This window comes from Mastigoproctus giganteus, chromosome 13, assembly GCF_048544385.1.
Source record: "Mastigoproctus giganteus isolate SK-2022 chromosome 13, ASM4854438v1, whole genome shotgun sequence".
Taxonomy (NCBI): domain Eukaryota; kingdom Metazoa; phylum Arthropoda; class Arachnida; order Uropygi; family Thelyphonidae; genus Mastigoproctus; species Mastigoproctus giganteus.
In genome coordinates, this window is record NC_143587.1 from 89,105,261 (window position 1) to 89,126,903 (window position 21,643).

The window sequence follows — 21,643 nt, forward strand, 5'->3', positions numbered from 1 at the left end:
TACTTTTGCTTTCCTGTTTAATATTCATTTGTTTAATTTTTATTTTTAATGATTAGTTAAATAAAACTTAAATTAAGGAGAATTAATTTTTGGAGAATCCAAAAATTTGACTACAGGAATACATCTCCCCTTATAAATGTATGTATGTAAAAAGCATGTTCAATTTACATCATTTCAATATATATTATCATTCATAGAAATGATAATAGGAATATGTTTCCAACTTAAATAGGAGACTACCTACACATAATCTCATTAAAAAAAATTAACTATTTTTCCTGTATAATAAGAGTTTTTTTGTTTGCTTATGGAGCTACATTATGTCTGCACACGCTATTTCAATATATCATTTTCAAATGCTTATAAATGTTAAATTTTTTTAATATACAGCTATGCCTCGCATATTGTGAGTTCGATTAACGCGATATTCAGTTAACGCTATTTGAAAAATGATACCACTTTACACGATGCAAATTTCCGGTTAACGCGATCTTTTTTTTTTTTTTTTTTTATGTGATAGTTGAAAAAGATTTGAATCGCGCGTTAAGCTTACCGCGAGTCGTACGGTCATTAAACAAACGTTTGCCTGCTGCCCGCCTCGGTGTGTTCCATCAACCATCGGAAGAAGACGTGTTTGTCTCCTGCTAATAAAGTCAATCCAGACTTGCATTTAAAAATTCAAATTTTTAAATGAGCCAGATGAAAATGTTACCGCAAAGGAGATAACGGTAAAAGAATTAGATGAAATCTTTTGTATTGCATAGAACCTCAAACAAAAGGTTTGATGTTCTCTGCAATATTTATTTCACCGGGGCCCAGAGAAGATTGTCGTCGGTTATCGGAAATTGATTGATGAAAAGAGAAAGTCAACACTGTTCAAATATTTCCGTAACAGTAATTTCTTCATTGTGTATTTTATGTCAGAGGTTCCCAAAGTTTCTCGGTTCATGGCACCTTTAATGTCTCAGTAATTTTTTCAAGGCGCTCCCAGACCAAAAGAACTACCTAACAGTTTTGTTTAGTAGTTAGGTCCAAACAACTTAATAAGAAATGCTGAAACTGTGAACTACCTCGAGCTCGTGGTTCGCACGGTGTCCGACAGATGTCGAGTATCGCTGTTTCCCTCGAAAATTTAAAATATTCCGCAGCGCACAGTTTAAGAACCGCTGTTTTATGAAATAAACATTTAATTCCATAATTATTTTCATTATGTTTTACATTATATACAGTTAAAAAGTTATTTAAAAGGTATTTTTAAAATTCTTTATGGACATTCCAGAAGGTCAAGGACCAATTATAATTTTTCCTATTGGTTATGATATTCGATTAACGCGTTTCCGTTTGGCTCGATGCCCTCGCGGGACGAATTAATCGCGTTAATCGAGGCCCACCTGCATGCTGAACCAATATTGTAATTAAAATAAAGTAAATTTTCTTAACCATGTTTTTTGATTATCCATTGTTAGCACAGATAAGAGATTGCAGATTTTATTCTCTTTGATCATTTAAACTTAATTTTTTACATATTATTTTTTTTTTTATTTGTTTATATATTTTATTTATGTTTTTTAAGTCTTCCACTTAGGTTTTGGGTGTACTTCATCAAGAATCCAGATTGTATCCTGGACATAGAAAAAACTCTTGTAATAGATTCCTGCCTTTCAATTATTGCACAGACTTTAATGGATGCTTGTTCGGTGTCCGAACATCGTTTAGGCAAGGTAAGCTTCTTCTTCTTTTTTTTTTTTTTTTTTTTTTTTTGTCTACTCTTCTGTAATAAGAAGATTACTGAAATTATATGTTTAAATTATTTACAATATTATTAACATTTAGGTGAAACTCTCACTCCACTTTTTAACAACTAAGAGGCACTGATTCTGTATAATTTCATTAAGTTCACATAATTTCTTATTATTAGATACATGTACAACAACAAAAGGGGGATAAGGATAGTAGCTGGAACAGTTGAATCCATTACAAGGTATACTGAATGCAAGCCAGTTGTAAAAAAAGGAATTTATTAGAACTGTGCCAGCTTAACAACTGCAGCACAGTAGTGTACTGCCACTGGCATTATTGCTTAAGCAATACAGGAATTCACAAAATGCAAATGATAAAAAATCCAACCAAACATACTGATGACCAGCTTATTATATGTTATTCACTGTTAGGTATCCTGACCTAAGAGTGAGTAGCACAATGGTTTAAGCACAGACAATGCTAAATAGTTTTAGCAGTGGTTTTAGAATAACTTCAAGTCATTGGTATGCAGAGTACACACACTGTACAGTCATTAGTACACACTGTGAAATACTTTCAGCAACTCTGAGCTGCTGAAAGTATTTCACAGTGTGCACATGCACACTATTGCATCCAACCATTATCTCAAGTTGGATAATCCCTGCCGTGAATAGCTTGTTCCACCTCATATCACAGATAATGAATCAGGTTAAGTAAGATCCTGGGACTGAGCAGATGATAAAGTCACTCTCATTCTCCTGGAATCATTCCTGGAGAATCGTCTAGATCATTATCCTTCTGAAAATAGCCATTACTAGATGGGTAATTTTTTTTTTTTTTTTTATGAAAACCCCAAACACGAAAGGTATCAAAACCTATAGTACTTATTACCGTGCATGGGTAGAAGGAGAAGTATGGGGGGGGGGGGATGCCGGAAACTTTGCTCTAGAGACTAAACATGGGTTTCACCACTTCAAGCCTCCAATAAGCAAAGTGGTGGTATTTCACCGGTTGATGAAAGTCATCTACCACCTACAATGGGTAATGGGTAAACTGTGACCACAGTGAGATACACTGGTTGGCAACATTGTTGAAGTAGGTCATGACTTTCAGACAATCATACACTAGTATCAGGATATCTAATATGTTCCACGAAAGCACTCCGCACACCATCTCACTTTGCACCTGACCTTGTTACTCACAGGACATGGATCCTTCAACCAGAAACTGTTCGGCCTCACAGATGACCCAAATTGCACATGCTGGGAAGTCGAAAACTGGAACCACCTATTTTACGATTGCTCACAATATGAAGATCTCAGATGCACCCTCATCACGAAAATCCATTACCTCCCCAAAAGACTTGAACATCCCTTCACTGATGCGGAAGAGGAGTACTGAGCACTTTCCCAGTATGCACAAGACCTCTTCGCAAGGAAAAAGGTGTTAATTGCCATACATCGAGACTGATAGTACAGTATCATAAACAAATTGCATAAGACAGAGAACCAGAGATAACTCCTGGAAAAGAAAAAGGGAAGAACAATAAAGGAATAAAGAAAAGAAGGGGGAAAAAAGAAAAAACAAGGACGGGGCTTGCCCAAGAGCATCCCAACCTGAATTAAGTGGACGGGAATAGAGAGAACAAACCACAGCCTAGCTGCCAAAAGCCTTACAGCCACCTGAAGAGGGCACTCTAGCCCCTTCACCTTGGTGAAGGGGCTAGGGTGCCCTCAGGCTACTTCCCAGGGGGATGATTTTGCCCTCATGCTACTTCCCAGGGGGATGATTTTCTCATCCCCCATCCTCATTTCTACTCTGGTAGGGCATGGGCATGCTCCACTAAAACTTGGGGCAATCTTCCCTATTGGCCCCATATGTCTGTCTTTAAGCCTCCCCCACCTCTATCTTCACACTAGCAAAGCCCCACACAGTTTTTTTTTTTTTTTTCCTTTTTCATAAAAAAAAAAAAACCACACCTAAATTCAAACACATCCAAAATATCTTCACCCACATCCGGCCTATCAACTCAAATGACATCGACCCCCCACGATTGATGCTGCTATGTGTATGTATATGCATGTTTTGTGTATATATGTACATATATATATATATATATATAATACAATATAAAAATATTTTATTTTTTTAGGTGGCAGGACCTGCCAGAGTGAAACTGAAACTACTGGGTTCCTGGTCTACCTCCACGGGGCACAGGTGGAGCAATGTTGGGCCTTAGCAAGGGTCCAGCAGCTAAACGACCAGATGAACAATGGTACACGACACTACACATATACAATATCCATACACTTTAAATCTTGGGCATTTCCAATGAACTAGTATACTCACAATGAAAACTACACAGAGATAGGGGGAATCCCCTGGTGCCATCTGACACTAAATACACCTTACACCACTCACTTCCACCACCAGCCTGCAGTCTTGACAACTTGCATAACAGGTCCATTGATCCATGCCATTGCCCCAACATTCTGGTCATGCCAACAGCATAAATCATCTGGAACCAGAATTCCTCTGCTCATTCTATCTATAGAGATTTGTTCTTAGCTAATAAAAGTGAACTTTGTAAGGTCATCTGCTGCTATATTCCACCACCTGTGATGTGATACAACTAATAATTATGCATTCTTATATCCTTTGTACCACTGTTGTACTATGCTATAATTGACTGATTGTAGCCCATCTGTGAGACTGCTTGATTCTTTTTTTTTTTTTTAGGTGCCTCCGTAGCCAGGTGGGAAGGTGCAGCAGTTTGTAGCACATGCTTCTTGATTAGACCGGGTTTCAAGCCTGTCACCACCAAATACGGAGGATGCGGGAAGGTCAGGGAATGACCACCGCATATTCCGGAGCAATATGGCCTTAGTTGCTAATGCTCCTAAATAAAATAAAAAAACAAATAACTAAACTAGCTTGATTCTTTTTCACTCTCTGTCAGCAGTCCCAGGTGCTAAGTGATTTGTGACTGAGCAATGTCTTTATGCTTCAACTGAGATTTCGTAGAGTAATTACTGGTTCCTTTTATGTTTCTGCTTTTAGTAAATCCCCTTATTTGATAGCAGCTCTTCTTTCAAAAAGTGCTTGAGGAGAGCAAGAAAGGAAGTTACCTTTCTTTATATTTTTTTTGGTAGTTTAACTAATAACTTTACTAATCCTCACTCGGTAACACATCATGCAATGCTTCTGCCTTCCCATGAGTTGGGCAGCCATAGGAGAACAGAGAATTCACTGTCCTGTTCTTGAAACCATTCAGCAATCTGCAAGCCTTGTGGCATAGCACATTGTTTTGTTGACAGATGCTGCAGCTGTCTGGATACACGATCATCAGGAAAGGATGATACTTGGTCAGCATATAAAGTTAAGTGTTCCTATCGAGCTGTTGATTAACTGTGATCTGAGGACCCAGTGCATGCCAAAAAAAAAAAAAAAAATCCCCAAAACTTAACACCACCACCTCCAATCTGTCAAACACCAACAGTGCATCCAGGTGCTATGGCCTCGTGTTGCTTTCTCCAAATGCAGATATGTCCATCAGCATAATAGAGTTTGAAAGGGGATTCATTAATCCCCTTTCACGTGATAGATTTCCACATGTCAGTAGAAAGTTGTTGGTGCTAAAATGCCCACCTTGTGTGGGCATTTTAGCACAGACTTGTGTCTTACAGTGAGCATAAGTACCTGAGACGGCCATCAACTGACAGCCTATACGAGTTAATGTCCAGTGCATAGTCCATATGGATATTGGTCTTGGTGTTCCTACATTGTACTGGGTGGTTGGTTGGGCCACTGTGCTGTGCTATAAGATGAGACACATGATGCTCACTATAGGTGTTGATCATATGCAGTCAACATGAGCTAGTTGTTCGACTGCTGATGATTCAGTCAAAGTAGACTCATGACACCACAAAGGGGACTTAACCATGTTGGCTATCGTCTATATACTGGCGGCCGCACGTTTTGTCCCCACAATCATTCCTTATTCAAATTTGGAAAGATCTCAACCCATTCTCCCTTGCAGACACACAACAGCTGATTGCTGTAGATGCGAACTACCATTTTATACCAGTCATTCCCGACCCTGAGCCTTCACTAATGTCACAGACTAGTCCATTCCTGTACAAGGGGATGTTGCTAAATGCAAAACCAATTCTGTGTGTGTGTGTGTGTGTGTGTGTGTGTGTGTGTGTGTGTGTGTGTGTGTGTGTGTGTGTGTGTGTGTGTGTGTGTGTGTGTGTGTGTGTGTGTAAATGAAAGTATGTTTTAAGCATTACAGGAGGGAAAAGTTGGATTGACACTGAATTTTCAGCATATTTTGTTGGTTCCTGGGGAGGTTTTAAGCCCAAATCTGATTCCACAGCCCAAAATTTTCTCGCTGCAGAAACACTGTAGTTTTTGAAAGCACCTTGATTGTTTTCAGAATTTAAACTTATTTAGAATATTCTGAGAGACAATCACGCAAAATGGATTAACCTATATTTCCCTCCCCTTTTACACTGGTTAGCCTATTCACCCTTAAAAAAAAAAAAAAAAAAAAAAAGAACCACCCAGATAAATCCCACCTCATGGTGACAAAAAGTGATAGCAGTTTTCAAACCTTGAGATACCTCAATTGATAATCATATGTAACTCAATGTGCATATTGAGTTACATATTAATTTTAGATTTATGAAGTTGAACAGTTTAATTATGACCACTAACTGAAGTTATGACACAATGTAAAGATATTTTGAAATATTTTTTATTGTTCCCATTTGGATAGTTCTGTTAAAATTGAACAAAAATCTTTTAGTGTATCTTTTGTTTTTTCATTCTTAATTGTCCAAACTAGAAATACTTATGTAGCAAGGCATATGAAGAGAATACAAAGCTTAATGTTGGTTGTTTATAGGACTCTCCATCAACAAAATTACTCTTTGCAAGAGATATGCCAAGGTACAGAAAGATGGTGTCTACATTTTATAGAGATATTGCTGCCTTACCTCCAGTCACTGATCAAGAAATGGGAATGGCTATGCAGGCATTATCATTGGTAATATTACTATTTTTATATCAGAGGAAATAATATTTTTATTCTTATATTAGTTTTTCAAAATCACAAAAACATTGTTAGTCTTATATTATAATGCTAAAAAAGTTATCACTTTCAAGATAATTTTATGGAGTATTATACAAAGTATAGATAGTAATTCCATAAACATCCCATAGTACACTAATTTATATTAATGTCACTTGCCAGTTATGGCTATTTTATAAAAGCAAACAGAAGAAGGAATCTACGTTCCTGAAAGCTTTAGTTTTTTTCAGGTTGAGGCCACACCATGCCTTTTATTTCTATTGCAACCATGATTTGTATAAAGTTATATATTTCCACATTAACAGTGTTCACATCACTCTTCATTTTTTTCAATTGCTACTACCAAAAAACTACATGACAATAAGTATACCACTTCTGTTTTGTGGTCAGCATTTGGTGAAAGCTTAGTAACATTGCAAATGTTGACGTGCCTTTTTGTGTGTATCATATTTGATACAGCATTTCAAGTTACTGTATCAATATTCTGCCTCGTCATGGTGAAGCAGCTTTAGAATTAGTAGAGGCATACGATGCAAGAAGGCAAGATTATGCAGCATCAGCCAAAAAAAACCTCCCATTTCACTCCTCCATTCTTTCCAAATGCCTGTCCAGCTCAGACTTAAATATATTTAGGCTATCAACTTCCACAACAAAAGGTGGAAGTCTGTTCCACCAATCAACTACCCATTGGCTAAAGGCAAATTTCCACACATCTATTCTACAACTGTCTTTCCTCAATTTGAATCTATGCTCCTTCAGGTTCTTAATCTCAGCAAGAGGAAGAATCCCATCAGCATTCAGCTTGCTCATCCCATTCAAGGCCTTATACACCTCAATCAGATCACCTCACAGGCACTGCAATTTGCAGAACTTAAGCCTTTCTTGGTAAGAGCACCCCTTTGTTCCCCTCACCAATCTTGTTGCCCTTCTTTGTACTCATTATAGCAACTCTACATCCTTCCTAAAATGAGGCCTCCAGACGTGTACACAGTACTCTAGGTGTGGCCTGACCATTGCCTTGTATAATGGGATAAACACCCACCCCGTCCCTGCTAGCAAAATTCCTATATATCATTGACAAGACTCCATGACCTGGCCTGGCAGCCCGTCTGCACTGCTCAGTGAACTTCATATTTGACTGCACATTTACCCCCAGGTCTTTTTCACTTTCCACTTCCCTGAGTGTAGTACCACATAGCTGGTATGTTTCTCTTGGGTTATTGCTACCCATATGCAGTACTTTGCATTTGTCAATGTTAAACTTCAGTTGCCAATTCTCAGCCCATTTGCCCAACTTATCTAGATCCAGTTGGAATAGCATACAGTCTTTACTATCGTTAACAACCATGCCAACCTTTGTATCATCTGCACACTAGGACATCAAGTCTGATATACCTTCATCAATATCATTGATAAATATACAAAACAACAATGAGCCCAACACCGAACCCTGGGGAGCTCCACTAGTAACATTTGTCCACGAAGAGCAGTGTCCATTGATTACCACACCTGTCGTCTCCCACTCAACCATCCCTTTATCCATTGTAGCAACTTACCCTTAATACAATACTTCTCCAATTTGCACAGCAGTCTTCCATGTGCAACAGTATCAAAAGCTTTTCTAAAATCCAAGTATATGATATCAAAATTATTTTTGGCATTAAGTTCCTTTGTGCCCACATCATAATATCCAATCAAATTGGTCAGACAAGACCTCCGTTTAATAAACCCATGCTGTGTCTTAACTATTACTGCAGCCTTGTCTAGATGATCCTGCAATGCTTCATTAATCGGTGATTCCATTATGTTCCTCAGATCTGTAGTTACATGTGTCCCCTTTTGAATCCCCCCCCTTTGTGAATTGGTGATACATTTGCAGCTAAAGTCCATTGGGACCTCCCCTGAGTCCAAGGAAGCTCTTATAATTATGGCTCTTATAATTATGGAAGTAAGTTTGCTTACTTTCTTTGCTGCCTCCTTTAATATAACTGGAAAGATCCTGTCCACCCCAGGTGCCTTCCTTATGTTTAACTTCAATTTCTCCTCCACTTTACTTGCAGTTATTACAAAATCACTTGGGGCCTCTGTAGCCAGGTGGGAAGGAGCATCAGTGCGTAGCACACACTTCTTGATAAGACCGGGGTTCGAGTCCATCACCACCAAATACGGAGGATGCGGAAAGGTCAGGGAATGACCACCGCATATCCCGGAGCAATATGGCCTTAGTTGCTAATGCTCCTAAAAACCAAATAACAACAACAACAAAATCACTTAGCTCTCTGTTAGAGTTTGGTAGACTTCTGGCACTTTCCTCATTGAATATCTCCTCATGTGTGAAAGTAGATACAAAATACTCGTTCGGTGTATCAGTTACCTGAGCATGATCATCAATAGTCAACCCATCTGTGTTAAGTGGTCCAATCTGATTCATCCTTAGATGACAGGTTTGTCATTGATACAGTTTTCACTTTTCTAAAAAAGATAAAATGCTATGACAGAATATAGTGTTTAATTCCCACGAAATACACATCTCACTTTTAATGACATTTGGTAACTCCTACCATTGTTTGGCACATAATGGCCTTTAGCTGCCGTTGTGCTGTAAAACTTCCAACTACAACAACAATTGATTCATCCCTTTCCTTCTAGAGTTTACATAAATAAAGAACACTTTGCCAAAGATTTCCCATAATTTGCCTTCGCCTGTCTAACCTCCTTTGTGACTTGATTACAGACTAGCTTATACCTGCCATAGGCTTCTATGTCACCTGATACTTTATATGCATCCTATACATTTTTTTTCTCTGCCACGAGCCTCATTAATTCATCAAACATCCATTTAGGCCTAAACCTTGAACGGTATTTCTTAGTTTGAATGAAAAGCCTAGTAGCCTCCAAAATTCTCTGAAGGCTCCCCATTTAGAATTCACTGTTGGCAACATCATCAGTTGATTCCACTGTACAGAATTTAAAAACTATCTAAGACCCCTGTAGTCACCTTTATGAAAGCAAAAGCCCTCCCCTTTAACCTTGATGGTAGTTACACCTTTAAGTAATTCCCACATCAGTACATTGTGATCACTGTCACCCAGTGGTTCCTTTATCTGAAAATTCTTAATGCATAATCACTGCTGATAATTAGATCAAGAGTATCCCTCTGGTTAGATCCCTCTTGAACATGTTGCTGTAGAAAACATGTCATCCAATAAATCCACAAAAGTCTGGCTAGTGTGCGAGTAACCAATCCACAAGTTCCACTCAATATCTGGAAAGTTAAAAATCCCCCATTATAAGACATTTTGATTTACTGGCCCATTCTATTTCTCTGCACAATTGCTCATACTCATCAGATGTGATGATTAGGCCTATTAAAGATTCTATTCTATTCTATTTGGTGTGACATAAGCCGGTGCTTATGTCACACCAAACAGACCCACAACATGGGTGGTTGTGCAGGCAGATATGGGGTTTTCTGAGCGGTGCAGATGGTCTGCAATAGTGGACTGTCTGCACTGCTCAGAAAACTGCTCATGGTGTCTTGTCAGTGACGTGCAGTGGTTTTTCTGGCTGAGATGAGGGGGTGATTGTGCCCTTTGATGGGGTATTGGTCTGGCCACACCTTGAGTACTGTATGCAGATCTGGAGGCCTCATTTTGGGAGGGGTGTGGAGCTTTTGGAGTTGGTGCGGGGAGGGGCGGCGGGATTAGTGAATGGAATGAAGGGTTTCTCTTATGAAGAAAGGCTTAAGTTTTGCAAATTACAGTGTCTGGAGACTTGGCACATGCGAGGTGATCTGGTTGATGTGTATAAGGCTTTGAATGGTTTGAGCAAGCTGAGTGCCGATGGGAATCTTCTTGCCCAGATTATTTGCCTGAGAGGGACATAAATTCAGATTTAGAAAAGTTGTAGAATAATGTGTGGAAATATGCCTTTATCCAGCCGGTGATTGATTGCTGGAACAGACTTCCATCTGTCATTGTAGAAGATGAGCTAAAATAAATTCAAGGCATAACTAGCCAAAATTTGGAATGAATGGATGGATGAAATGGGAAGGGCTGGTTTTTTTTTTTTTTTTTGGCTGATGTTGTATGGGCTTGTTTTTTTTTTGCATCTTATGCTACTACTAATGCTCATTATAATTTGCAACCAATATGGAGACAGGCCTGACTGACAGATGTTGGAAACCACCAGAGGTGCCTTTCTCCTAACACTGTGCACACTATGACAGATAAGAACATTACTCTGCGATTTTAATGATTAGTCTGTATTTCATAGCTTTTCATAAGAACACTTGGCTGTTTTGTACTGGTGGTTGAATTTAAGTCCTGACTGACCAAGCACCCAAAGCAATGAAAAAAAAAAAGAATAATAAAATAGAAAATGCACAAACAGAATGTATCAAATACCTTGTAGCTACTACCCCCTTGAATGGACTAATTTGTATTCTGATCTTTTTCTGCTATTTTCATATATTCTTCATTAGGCTAGCTTCATTTTTCTTTCATGTTCATGACAGCTTTTGTCAGTCATTAAATCACATTGTCTTAATGGCATTCCAGAGTTTTTACTTTGGAAAATTTTATTCCGTGCACTCAAGTTTTTCATTTCTGTAAACTCTAAACCTGCAAAGAACCATACTACTTCACTGAGTTTTGATGTTATTCTTTTTGTATATGGGCAGATTTTATTTTATTATTTTAGAATTTTTCAGCTACATTTCCTGTCTGGTGTTGGCAAGAATATTTATTGTATTTTACTCTTGGTCTCTAAAAAAAAAAAAAGAGCCATTATAAAATGTGTAGACATTGGCTGTTTTTGTTAAAATCTGTAACTAGAACTTTGACAACCTGAGATAAGCTTATTTAACCTTCCATTCTTAAATTTTAAAAATTTTCACAAGGATATTATTTTCATTTTTTATTTTATTTTTTATTTTTTGTGACGTTTTGAAGTCATTACTGATAACACATTCAAGGTAGTGGAGAAATAAAAAAGACAATTGAGTTTAACAAATCAAAATGAATAGACTGCTGTTCAATTCTGTAAGAGAGTAATTTTTTTGTGTGTATAAATTATTTTAAAAAAGCACTGCACATTAGATATCAGACAAGTGGGTTCCATTTAGTTTGCAAACAATTGAGATAACAATTTGATTAAAATTGATGTTAGAAGTGGTGATAAAAGTCACATGAGCAATTTTCACCGTTTTCAAAAATTAGAAGTTTTTAAAGAAAAAAATTATTGAATTCTCAAAGAACTTCCCCATTTCAAACTTTGGGTGATTGCCCTCCTAAACAGGGCAATCAAGCAGATAACTGTAAATATGTTATGATAGCATTTAAAAATAAAGACATATAACTGCTAGCTTGGGGGGATACAAAGACTAATAGATTAACAGTAGCCACTGGCAGAGGTGAAAGTGATTCTTGCACTGCTTCTATTGGAATGAGCAGAAGCCTGAAAAACAAGATGCAGGATATTTCAGAGACTACTGGGAGTCATTGCAGTACAAGTAAACACATGGGTTGTGTTAGGGTAGCTAAGAATAGAAACAGGTGCATGTATACTTGTGTCTACACCAATGCTAGGAGTTTAGTAAATAAATTTGATGAATTTGAGGTATTGCTCAAAACATCAAAGGCAGATATTGTTGGGATATCAGAGACGTGGTGTCACACAGATATAAGGGATGCAGAACTGGAATTTGGGGAGTACAACGTCTACAGAAAGGATAGAGGATAGGAAGGGAGGAGGGGGTTATGCTATTAGTTAAGAAACACATAAAATCCAAGGAAGCCAGTTGACATCTCTGGACAGTGCAGTGTTGAGTCAGTTTGTGTGACATAAGCATTGGGAGATCAAAATTGAGAGTACGAGTTGCTATAGGCCTAATGACTCTGATGAGTATAATAAGAAACTGTACAGGGAAATAGTGGGCCAGTAAATCAGAGAGTCTTATAATGGGGGATTTTAATTTCCCGGATATTGACTGGAATTTGTGGGCTGGTCACAAATTCCAGTCAATATCAAATTGCGGATTTATTGGATGATTGTTTTCTACATCAGCATGTTCGGGTGGCAACTAGAGGGAGTAATACTCTTGATTTGATTATCAGTAGTGATTCTTCATGCATTAAGAATCTGCAGATAAAGGAACCACTAGGTGGCAGTGATCACAGTGTGCTGAAGTGAGATTTACTCAAAGAGGTAACTACCATTAGGGGTAAAGGGAAGGGTTATTGCTATCATAAAGGTAACTACGATGGTCTGAGACAGTATTTAAATTCTATATAGTGGGACCAACTGATGATGTTACCAACAGCAAATTCAAAATGGGAAGCATTCAAAGGACTTATCTTGGAAGCTACTAGGCTTTACTTGCCAACTAAGAAATATTGTTCAAAGTTTAGGCCTAATTGGATGTCAGATGAACTAATGAGACATATGGCAGAGAAGAAAAATGCATGGGATACAAACAAATTAACACGTGACACAGAAGTCTATGATAGATAGAAGTTGATCTGTAACCAAGTTACAAAGGAGGTTAGGCAGGCGAAGGCAGATTACGGGAAATCTTTGGCAAGGGATGCAAAGAAAAACAGCAAAGAGTTCTTTACTTATGTAAACTCTAGCAGGAAGGGGATGAATCAGATTGGTCTCCTTGATATTGATGATCCTGCTTAGGTAGCTAACAAACTAAATGAATATTTTGCATCGACATTCACACATGAGGAGTTATTCAGTGAGGGGAATGCCAGAGGTGTATTCAACTCTTGTAATAACAGAGAATCTTGTAATAACTGAGAGTAAAGTGCAGGAGAAATTGTTGAATATAAACACAAGAAAGGCACCTGGAGTGGATGGGATCTATCCAGTTATATTAAAGGAGGCAGCAAAGGAAGTAAGCAAACCCTTAGCCATAATTATGAGAGCTTCCTTGGACTCAGGGGAGGTACCCACAGACTGGAGATGCGCAATTGTGACCCCAATTCACAAAGGAGGATCAAAGGCTGACACAAGTAATTATAGACCTGTGAGTTTAACTTCTGTTCCAGGAAAATTAATGGAGGCACTGGTTAAAGAAGCACTGCACAATCATCTAGACAAGACTTCAGTTATAGCTCGGACACAGCATGGTTTTGTTAAGGGGAAGTCTTGCCTGACCAATTTGATTGGATACTATGATGCAATCACAAAAGAACTGGATGCAGGGAATAACTTTGATATTATATACTTGGATCTTAGAAAGGCTTTTGATACTGTTGCACATGGAAGATTGCTGCACAAATTGGAGCAGTGTGGCATTGGAGGCAAATTGCTGCTATGGATAAAGGGGTGGTTGAGGGGGAGAAGACAGAGAGTGTTAATCAATGGACACTGCTCATCATGGACTAATGTTATTAGTGGAGTCCCTCAGGGTTCAGTATTGGATCCATTATTGTTTTCTGTATTTATAAATGATATTGATGGTGGTATATTAAGCTTATGTCCAAGTTTGCAGACGATACGAAGGTTGGCAGGGTTGTCAAGGACACTAGTGACACTATGCTACTGCAACAGGATCTGGAAAGGTTGAGCAGATGGGCTGAGAGGTGGCAAATGAGTACAGTCAGTCCTCGTATAACACGTGTTTACATTACACGAATTCAATCATACACAGTTTATAAATAGGGGAACGATGTCTTATATAACACGAACCGAATTCGCTTATGCACGATTCGCCTTTGTGTTTAAAAGAAATGGCAGTCGAACGCGGAATCACCCCAACCGAACGCAACACGATAGGTATGAATAGAAGATTCTGAAAATGTATTTATGTTTTTTATATCAGTGAAGGGAAAACACATTTCACCACAATAACTTAAAAACCCACACAATTCCAGCTATCGGTATTATCGCAAATGCAATTAGATCGAGTTTACTACCAGTTTATAACAGATTCCACTAGCAGAAACGCAACTGGAAATTGTTTTGTTTTATGGTAGTAACCCCTAGAAATGTGCTTTAGTAAAATGTGAAGTGTTAATTGTGTATCTCTGCCTTTACGGTGTTGTTTATTCAGTTGCTACACACGCACAGCTTTGTTTATGTGTATCAAGCGTGCTTCCTCATTTTGTAGTTGTGCTTTATTCCCTAAAAATGAGTAAAATACTTAAAAGGTGTGAAAAGAAAGCATCCTGGTGAAGACACTGTAGATTCAGAGAGAAAAAGAAAAGGAATATCGATAAACAGAGGCGAACTGGGTCAAAAATTCTTACCTGGGAAAATTTTTTTTTTTTTTTTATGAGAACCCCAAACATGAGAGGTATTATAACCTGGCCTCATACTATGGTTTATGGCCAAAATCCCTCCGGCCCACCGGGGTTTCCCCGGTAAGGCTTATGGCCAGTCCGCCTCTGTCGATAGAGAAAAAATATGAAATTGTGAAACGCTTTGAGTGAAATGAAAGACCATGTGATATTGCACGTGCTACAGACCTAAATGAGGCAACATCGAGAATTACAAAGAATGCAGAGAAAATAAAAACAACTTTCATAGCAGGAACAACTCAAAGTGTAATTAAAATCCATTAGATTAAGAAACAAAGAATTGGAAGAGATGGAACGGCTGTCATCTGTTTGGATAGAAAATCAAACAAAAAACAAGTCTGCTTACGATAGAAGCAAAAGCCTTAGCAATATTTTATTACGTAATAGTCGTAATAAAATACGTAACTATTTTATTTTATTACGATTATTTATTGTGTTTGGTAATATTTTGGTTACAAATGTGTGTTCAATCTTGGGTGGTCGGCACCTAACCCTACTTTTCCCATAGGGCCTGTTGTTTATATTGCACGATTTTGCATTGTCGAGGGTTTCTAGGAACACAACTTTCGTGCTATACGAGGACTGACTGTACTATATATGGGGCCCCTCCGTAGCCAGGTGGGAAGGAGCAGCAGTGCATATCACACGCTTCTTGATTAGACCGGGGTTCGAGCCCGTCACCACCAAATATGGAGGATGCGGAAAGATCAGGGAATGACCACCACATATCCCGGAGCAATATGGCCTTAGTTGCTAATGCTCCTAAAAACCAAATAATAACATAACAATAACTACGTATGGGAAACAGCAACCCCAGTGCAACGTATCAACTCTGTGGTACTACACTGACAGTGGTAGAGAATGAAAAGGACCTGGGGGTAATTGTGCAGGCAGATATGACGTTCTCTGAGCGGTGCAGACGGGCTACAAGAGTAGCTCATGGTGTACTGTCAATGATATACAGGAATTTGTCTAGCAGGGACAAGGAGGTGATTATTTCCTTGTATAAGGCAATGGTCAGGTCACACCTAGAGTACTGTATTCAGGTCTGGAGGCTTCATTTCAAGAAGGATGTAGAGCTGCTAGAACGAGTACAGAGAAGGGCAACAATATTAGTGAATGGAACAAAGGGGTGCTCTTACGAAGAAAGGCTTAAGTTTTGCAAATTACAGTGTCTGGAGACTAGGCACCAGCAAGGTGATCTGATAGAGGTGTATAAAGCCTTGAAGGGTTTGAGCATGCTCAATGCTGATGGGATACTTCCTCTTGCTCAAAATAATCACCTGAGAGGGCATAAATTCAAATTGAGGTAAGACAGATGTAGGATAGACGTGCGGAAATTTGCCGTTAGCCAGCGGGTAGTTGGTTGGTGGAACAGACTTCCATCCCTTGTCGTGGAAGTTGATAGCCTAAATAAATTTAAGGCTCAGCTGGACAGGTATTTCAAAAGAACAGAGGGGTGAAGTGGAAGTGGTGTGTTTTTTTTTTTTTTTTTTTTTTTGGCTGAGGCTGCATAAGCTTGCTTTCTTGCATCAAATGCCTCTACTAATGCTAATGTTAACATTACATTGTCCACCAACATAAATTGGATGCACTTCCTTAGATTTTATGTTTCCTAACTAACAGCATAACCCCTTCCTATCTGTCCTTTCTGTGCCCATTGTTCTGCACTGCTTATGTCTGTGTGACACCACATCTCTGATATCCCAACAATATCTGCCTTTGATGTCTTGACTAGCACTTCAAGCTCATCAAATTTATTAACTATACTCTGAGCATTGGTGTACATGCAAGTAAACATGCACCTGTTTCTACTCTTAGTTACCCTAACACAGCCCATGTATTTACTTGTTCCACTATGGCTCCCAGCAATCCTGAAAATCCCCATTGCCTTGCTGTCCAGGCTGTTGCTCATTCTAATAGAAGCAGTGCAAGAATCACTTTTGCCTCTGCCTTCAGCCACTGTTAACCTTTTAGTCTGTGTATCCTCCCAAGCTAGCAGTTTTCCAACCCACTTAACACTGCCTCGATAGCATCAGCAAATATTCTTGCACCCTTTCTATTTAAGTGTACCCCATCCCTGTAGAAGCAATCTCTCCTGTCAACAAGCACAGACCAGGCTCAAAAAAATTGTACTCCTTGTGCCTTGCACAATCTCTCCAGGGCTGAATTGATCAACAAGTCTCTCATCATATACTCCCTCCTATCGTGTCTGGGCAGAATGGCAGACACTTTCACATTCAACCCTAACTCGTTGAGTAAATCTGCAGATTTCTTACTCTTAATGTCATTAGTTCCAACATGTACAACAATATCACCTTTTGTGTTCTTAAAAGATGATATTTGCTCTACAACATCATCAACGTTTGCCCCTGGCAGACATACCCTGGTCCTGTCCCACCTATCCTTGTTACATAATATATTCCCAGTCTCCCTGACAATGGAGTCACCAACAATAACTATTTCCTGCTAGACGAGCCATTCTGCCTTGGAGATTGCCTCTGTGTTGCCTGATGCACAGGATTGAGCTCTGCCATTGAGCTGGGCAGCTGAGAGCTTGATGGGCCCTTTATATTAATTTCTTTGATGGCATTTACCCTACACCTCAAGCTCTCATAGACACCCATCAGAAAACTGATTTGGGTTCTGATGGGCATCTATGAGAAAAGTCTCCCATTTTAGAAGGTCTGTAAACTTTTCACATTTTGCACATTTTTTGAGACTGTGATGCGTTGGAGAATCGCTCCCTTCGTTTCTTCCCCAAGTCACAGTACTCTTGCTAGTCTGTGATCTTTGCTTCGCAGCTCTAGTCTGGGTAATGATTTCTGTTTAAATTCAATTTAATTAACAATGATATTTAATAAGATTAATAATATTTTTGATTAATTGATAATACTATAATAAGCTAACAGATTCCTAATACAGTGCTTCATATTACGCTATCTAGATTTATGTTATACCTTACGCTATCAGTTCGAGATATATATATATATATACGTTACGCTATTTCTTATTGACTACAATATGGCAGCTAGTTCAACAATATTGGCCCCAATGCCGGGAGTCATTACTTTCAAAATAAGAAGCTAACAAATGCCACTAAACCTATTTAATAACTCTGATAAAAAAAAATTTAGTATATTAATTAACGAAGAATACGGTAAAAATTAAAAATACTTATCCCTTAACAGCAGCCAAAAATCCATCAACTGTTCTAGTCCACGATCAGAGCCTTTTATGCACCAGTGACCCAAACTATACTGTCGGGAGATTAAGCTACTGACAGGGCAACCTAGCTAAGCAGACTAAAGCATACACCAGACAGAAAGCATAAGGTACTTTCCTCTCCTACCAAATGGAAGCGGAGGAATTGTTCAGTAAGCCAGAATAGAAGAAAGGAACGAACAAGATGAAACAGATCTTTCAAAAGAATTCAATGTCCCTTTACCTTTAGTTAAATTCAAAATAAGAAGCTAACAAATGCCACTAAACCTATTTAATATCTCTGATAAAAAAAAAAATTTAGTATGTAGTATGTTAATTAACGTAGAATACGGTAAAAATTAAAAATACTTATCCCTTTACAGCAGCCAAAAATCCACCGACTGTTCTCTTCCGCAACCAGAGCCTTTTATGTCTACAATACTAAAGAACTGGAGGGGGAAAAAAAAAACTTGAAATATATGACACTATAGAAGCAATAAAAAAACAGCAAAGATTTCATAGTGCAAAACATGTGGAGCTCATAACAAAACTTTGAGTGGTACCAACAAATGTGTGCATCTAATTTGCAAGTATCAGGTCCAATTTTTCAAGAAAAGGTTGATTCATCATCATCATCAGCCATTTTCAATCCACTGCAGGATGAAGGCCTCTTCAGCAACTTTCCAGTTCCTTCTGTTTTGAGCACTGGCCATCCATTTACTACTCAAAAACTCATGAATTTCATCTATCCATCTCCGCCTTTGTCTTCCAGGTTTTCTTCTAGCTCCTCTTGGGTACCATTCTGTTATTTTCTTAGTCCATCTGTCATCATGTCTTCGAGCTATGTGTCCTGCCCAAGACCATTTTAGTTCTTTAGTTTTGATAAGAATGTCCTTTACTTGAGTTTGCTGCCTAATCCATGTGTTTCTCTTCTTATCTAACAGTCTGATTCCCAATATAATTCGTTCCATTCTTCGCTGTGTAGTTCTCAGCTTCTCTTCCATTCTTTTGGTGAGTGCCCAAGTTTCACTTCCATAAGTCATGGTGGGGAGTATACATTGATTCATTATTTTACGTTTCAGACAAACTGGGATATTGCTCTTCAGTATGTGACTATATTTCCTGAATGCTATCCATCCAAAATTTATTCTTCTCTTGACTTCCAGCCATTTATCATTATTACAGCTAATAACTTGTCCCAGGTAAGTATATGACTCCACCTTTTCAATTACTGCTCCTTCAATCATTATTTCCCTTTCCGTGGCATAGTTGATCATCATTACTTTTGTTTTAGCCATATTCATCTTTAGTCCAAAATCCTTACTAACTGTGAATAACTGATTAAGATTTTCCTCTAATTCTTTGGGATCGTGGCTTATGACCACAATTTCATCTGAAAATCGTAAATGGTTTAGGTACTCTCCGTTCACATTGACTCCTTTCTGCGACCAGTCTAATCTTCTGAAAGCTTCCTCAAGGGCAGCAGTAAACAGCTTTGGAGATATTGTGTCTCCTTGTCGAACTCCTTTCTCGATTTTAAATTTGCTACTGTCTTTGTCTAGTCTAATAAAGGAGGTAGCACTCTCATATATTTTCTTCAAAATCATAATATATGGGGTATCAATGCGTTGTCTTTCCAGTGCCCGAAACATTGCCTTATGCTGTATGGAGTCAAATGCCTTTCCATAATCCACAAATGCCAGGCATAATGGTGTTTTATATTCATTTGCTTTCTCCATTAGCTGTGATATTACGTGAAGGTGATCCATAGTTGAGAATCCTGTCCTAAAGCCAGCTTGCTCTTTCGGTTGATTCTCATCAAGTATTCTGTCTAATCTGTTAGTAATGACCCTTGTGACCAACTTGTAGATGTGGGTTGATTATCTAGCTCAAAAACATGGAATTAGTGACTTAAAATGCAGCAGTAGTTGGCCCAAAGATTTTAGGAGAGAGAAATAATTTTGTTGCAGGAAATGTTTCCAGCAAGTTTGAATCAACTCAACAAGCAGCATGCTTGAAATTTGGATCATTTCACAAAAAAGTCTACAGACTTGTCGTGTTCTGTACAATTCATTCTTAAAAAATATGAAGAAAAGGATATTTTATAATTATCTGCCAAACAAAACACTTGCTGTTCAAGGAGAGTCTTAATGGTGGAAATTTAAGTAAACAAAGAATCACTGTTCTGTTATGCTGCAGTGTAGATGGCATACTAAACTGTTCCATTGCAGGTTTTTTTTTTTTTTTTTTTTGGTAGTTGTTGGCGCATAGGCTTCTGTGGCCATAATGCACCTCCCAAGGTTTTTGCAGTACATTGATCCAAGCCCGAGGCGGGTATCGAACCCGCAACCTTTGGGTTGCCAGGCAGATTCCCATTGCAGTTAGTAAATTTTCCAAGCCAAGATGTTTTAAAGGAATTAACTAACTTCTGTGCAATTATGAGGCTAATCAAAGTGCTTCGCTTATGGTCAAATATTTTTAGTCATGATTATTGTGGACAGAAGAAGGCTTTAGAAAAAAAGCAAGATTTTGTTTATTCTAGATCACTGCAAGGCACATTAATGGAATTAATGTGCCTTGCAGTGATAAATGATTAATGAAAATACGGCTTGCTTCTGTTTTTTTTTGTCCTCCCATTACCACCAGTTTTATGCAGCCACTGGATCAAGGTTTATAACCTAAAGAGAGTACAAAGAACCTGCCTGATAAAGTACTTGATTCACAGCATAGAATGAGGAAACAATTTGCAGCCAAAGCAGAATACTTGAATGCTGTCTGAAATACTGTTATTGCTTGGGATAGTATTGCATCAAGTAGTAGTGGCATGTGATGCAAGAAAGCAAATGTATGAGCTTATGCAGCATCAGCCAAAAAAAAAAAAAAAAAAATCACACCATTCCCTCCAAATGCCTGTCCAGTTCCTCCTTAAATTTATTCAAGCTATCAACTTCCACAACGACAGATGGAAGTTTGTTCCAGCAATTAACCACCCGCTGGCTAAAGGCAAATTTCCGCACATCTATTCTACATCTGTCTTTTCTTAATTTGAATTTATGCCCCCTTAGGTTCGTAATCTGAACAAGTGGAAGGATCCCATCAGAATTCAGCGTGCTCAATCCATTCAAGGCCTTATACACCTCAATCAGATCATCGCGCAGGTGCCTAGTCTCCAGCCACTGCAATTTGCAGAACTTAAGCCTCTCTTGGTAAGAGGATCCCTTCATTCCCCTCACCAATCTTGTTGCCCTTCTCTGTACCTGCTCAAGTAAATCTACATCCTTCCTAAAATGAGGTC

General features: G+C 38.4%; 1 protein-coding gene across 1 annotated transcript in view; it reads left to right on the top strand.

Annotated features, from left to right (window-relative positions):
- The window catches only part of LOC150076249 (plexin-B-like), a 705,969-nt gene that overhangs the window by 668,561 nt on the left and 15,765 nt on the right, over nt 1-21,643 (top strand). Inside the window, exons 33-34 of the mRNA XM_090387297.1 lie at nt 1,574-1,721; nt 6,650-6,790. Of these exons, the coding sequence (XP_090243423.1) occupies nt 1,574-1,721; nt 6,650-6,790 (289 nt within the window). The remainder of the gene's footprint in view (nt 1-1,573; nt 1,722-6,649; nt 6,791-21,643) is intronic.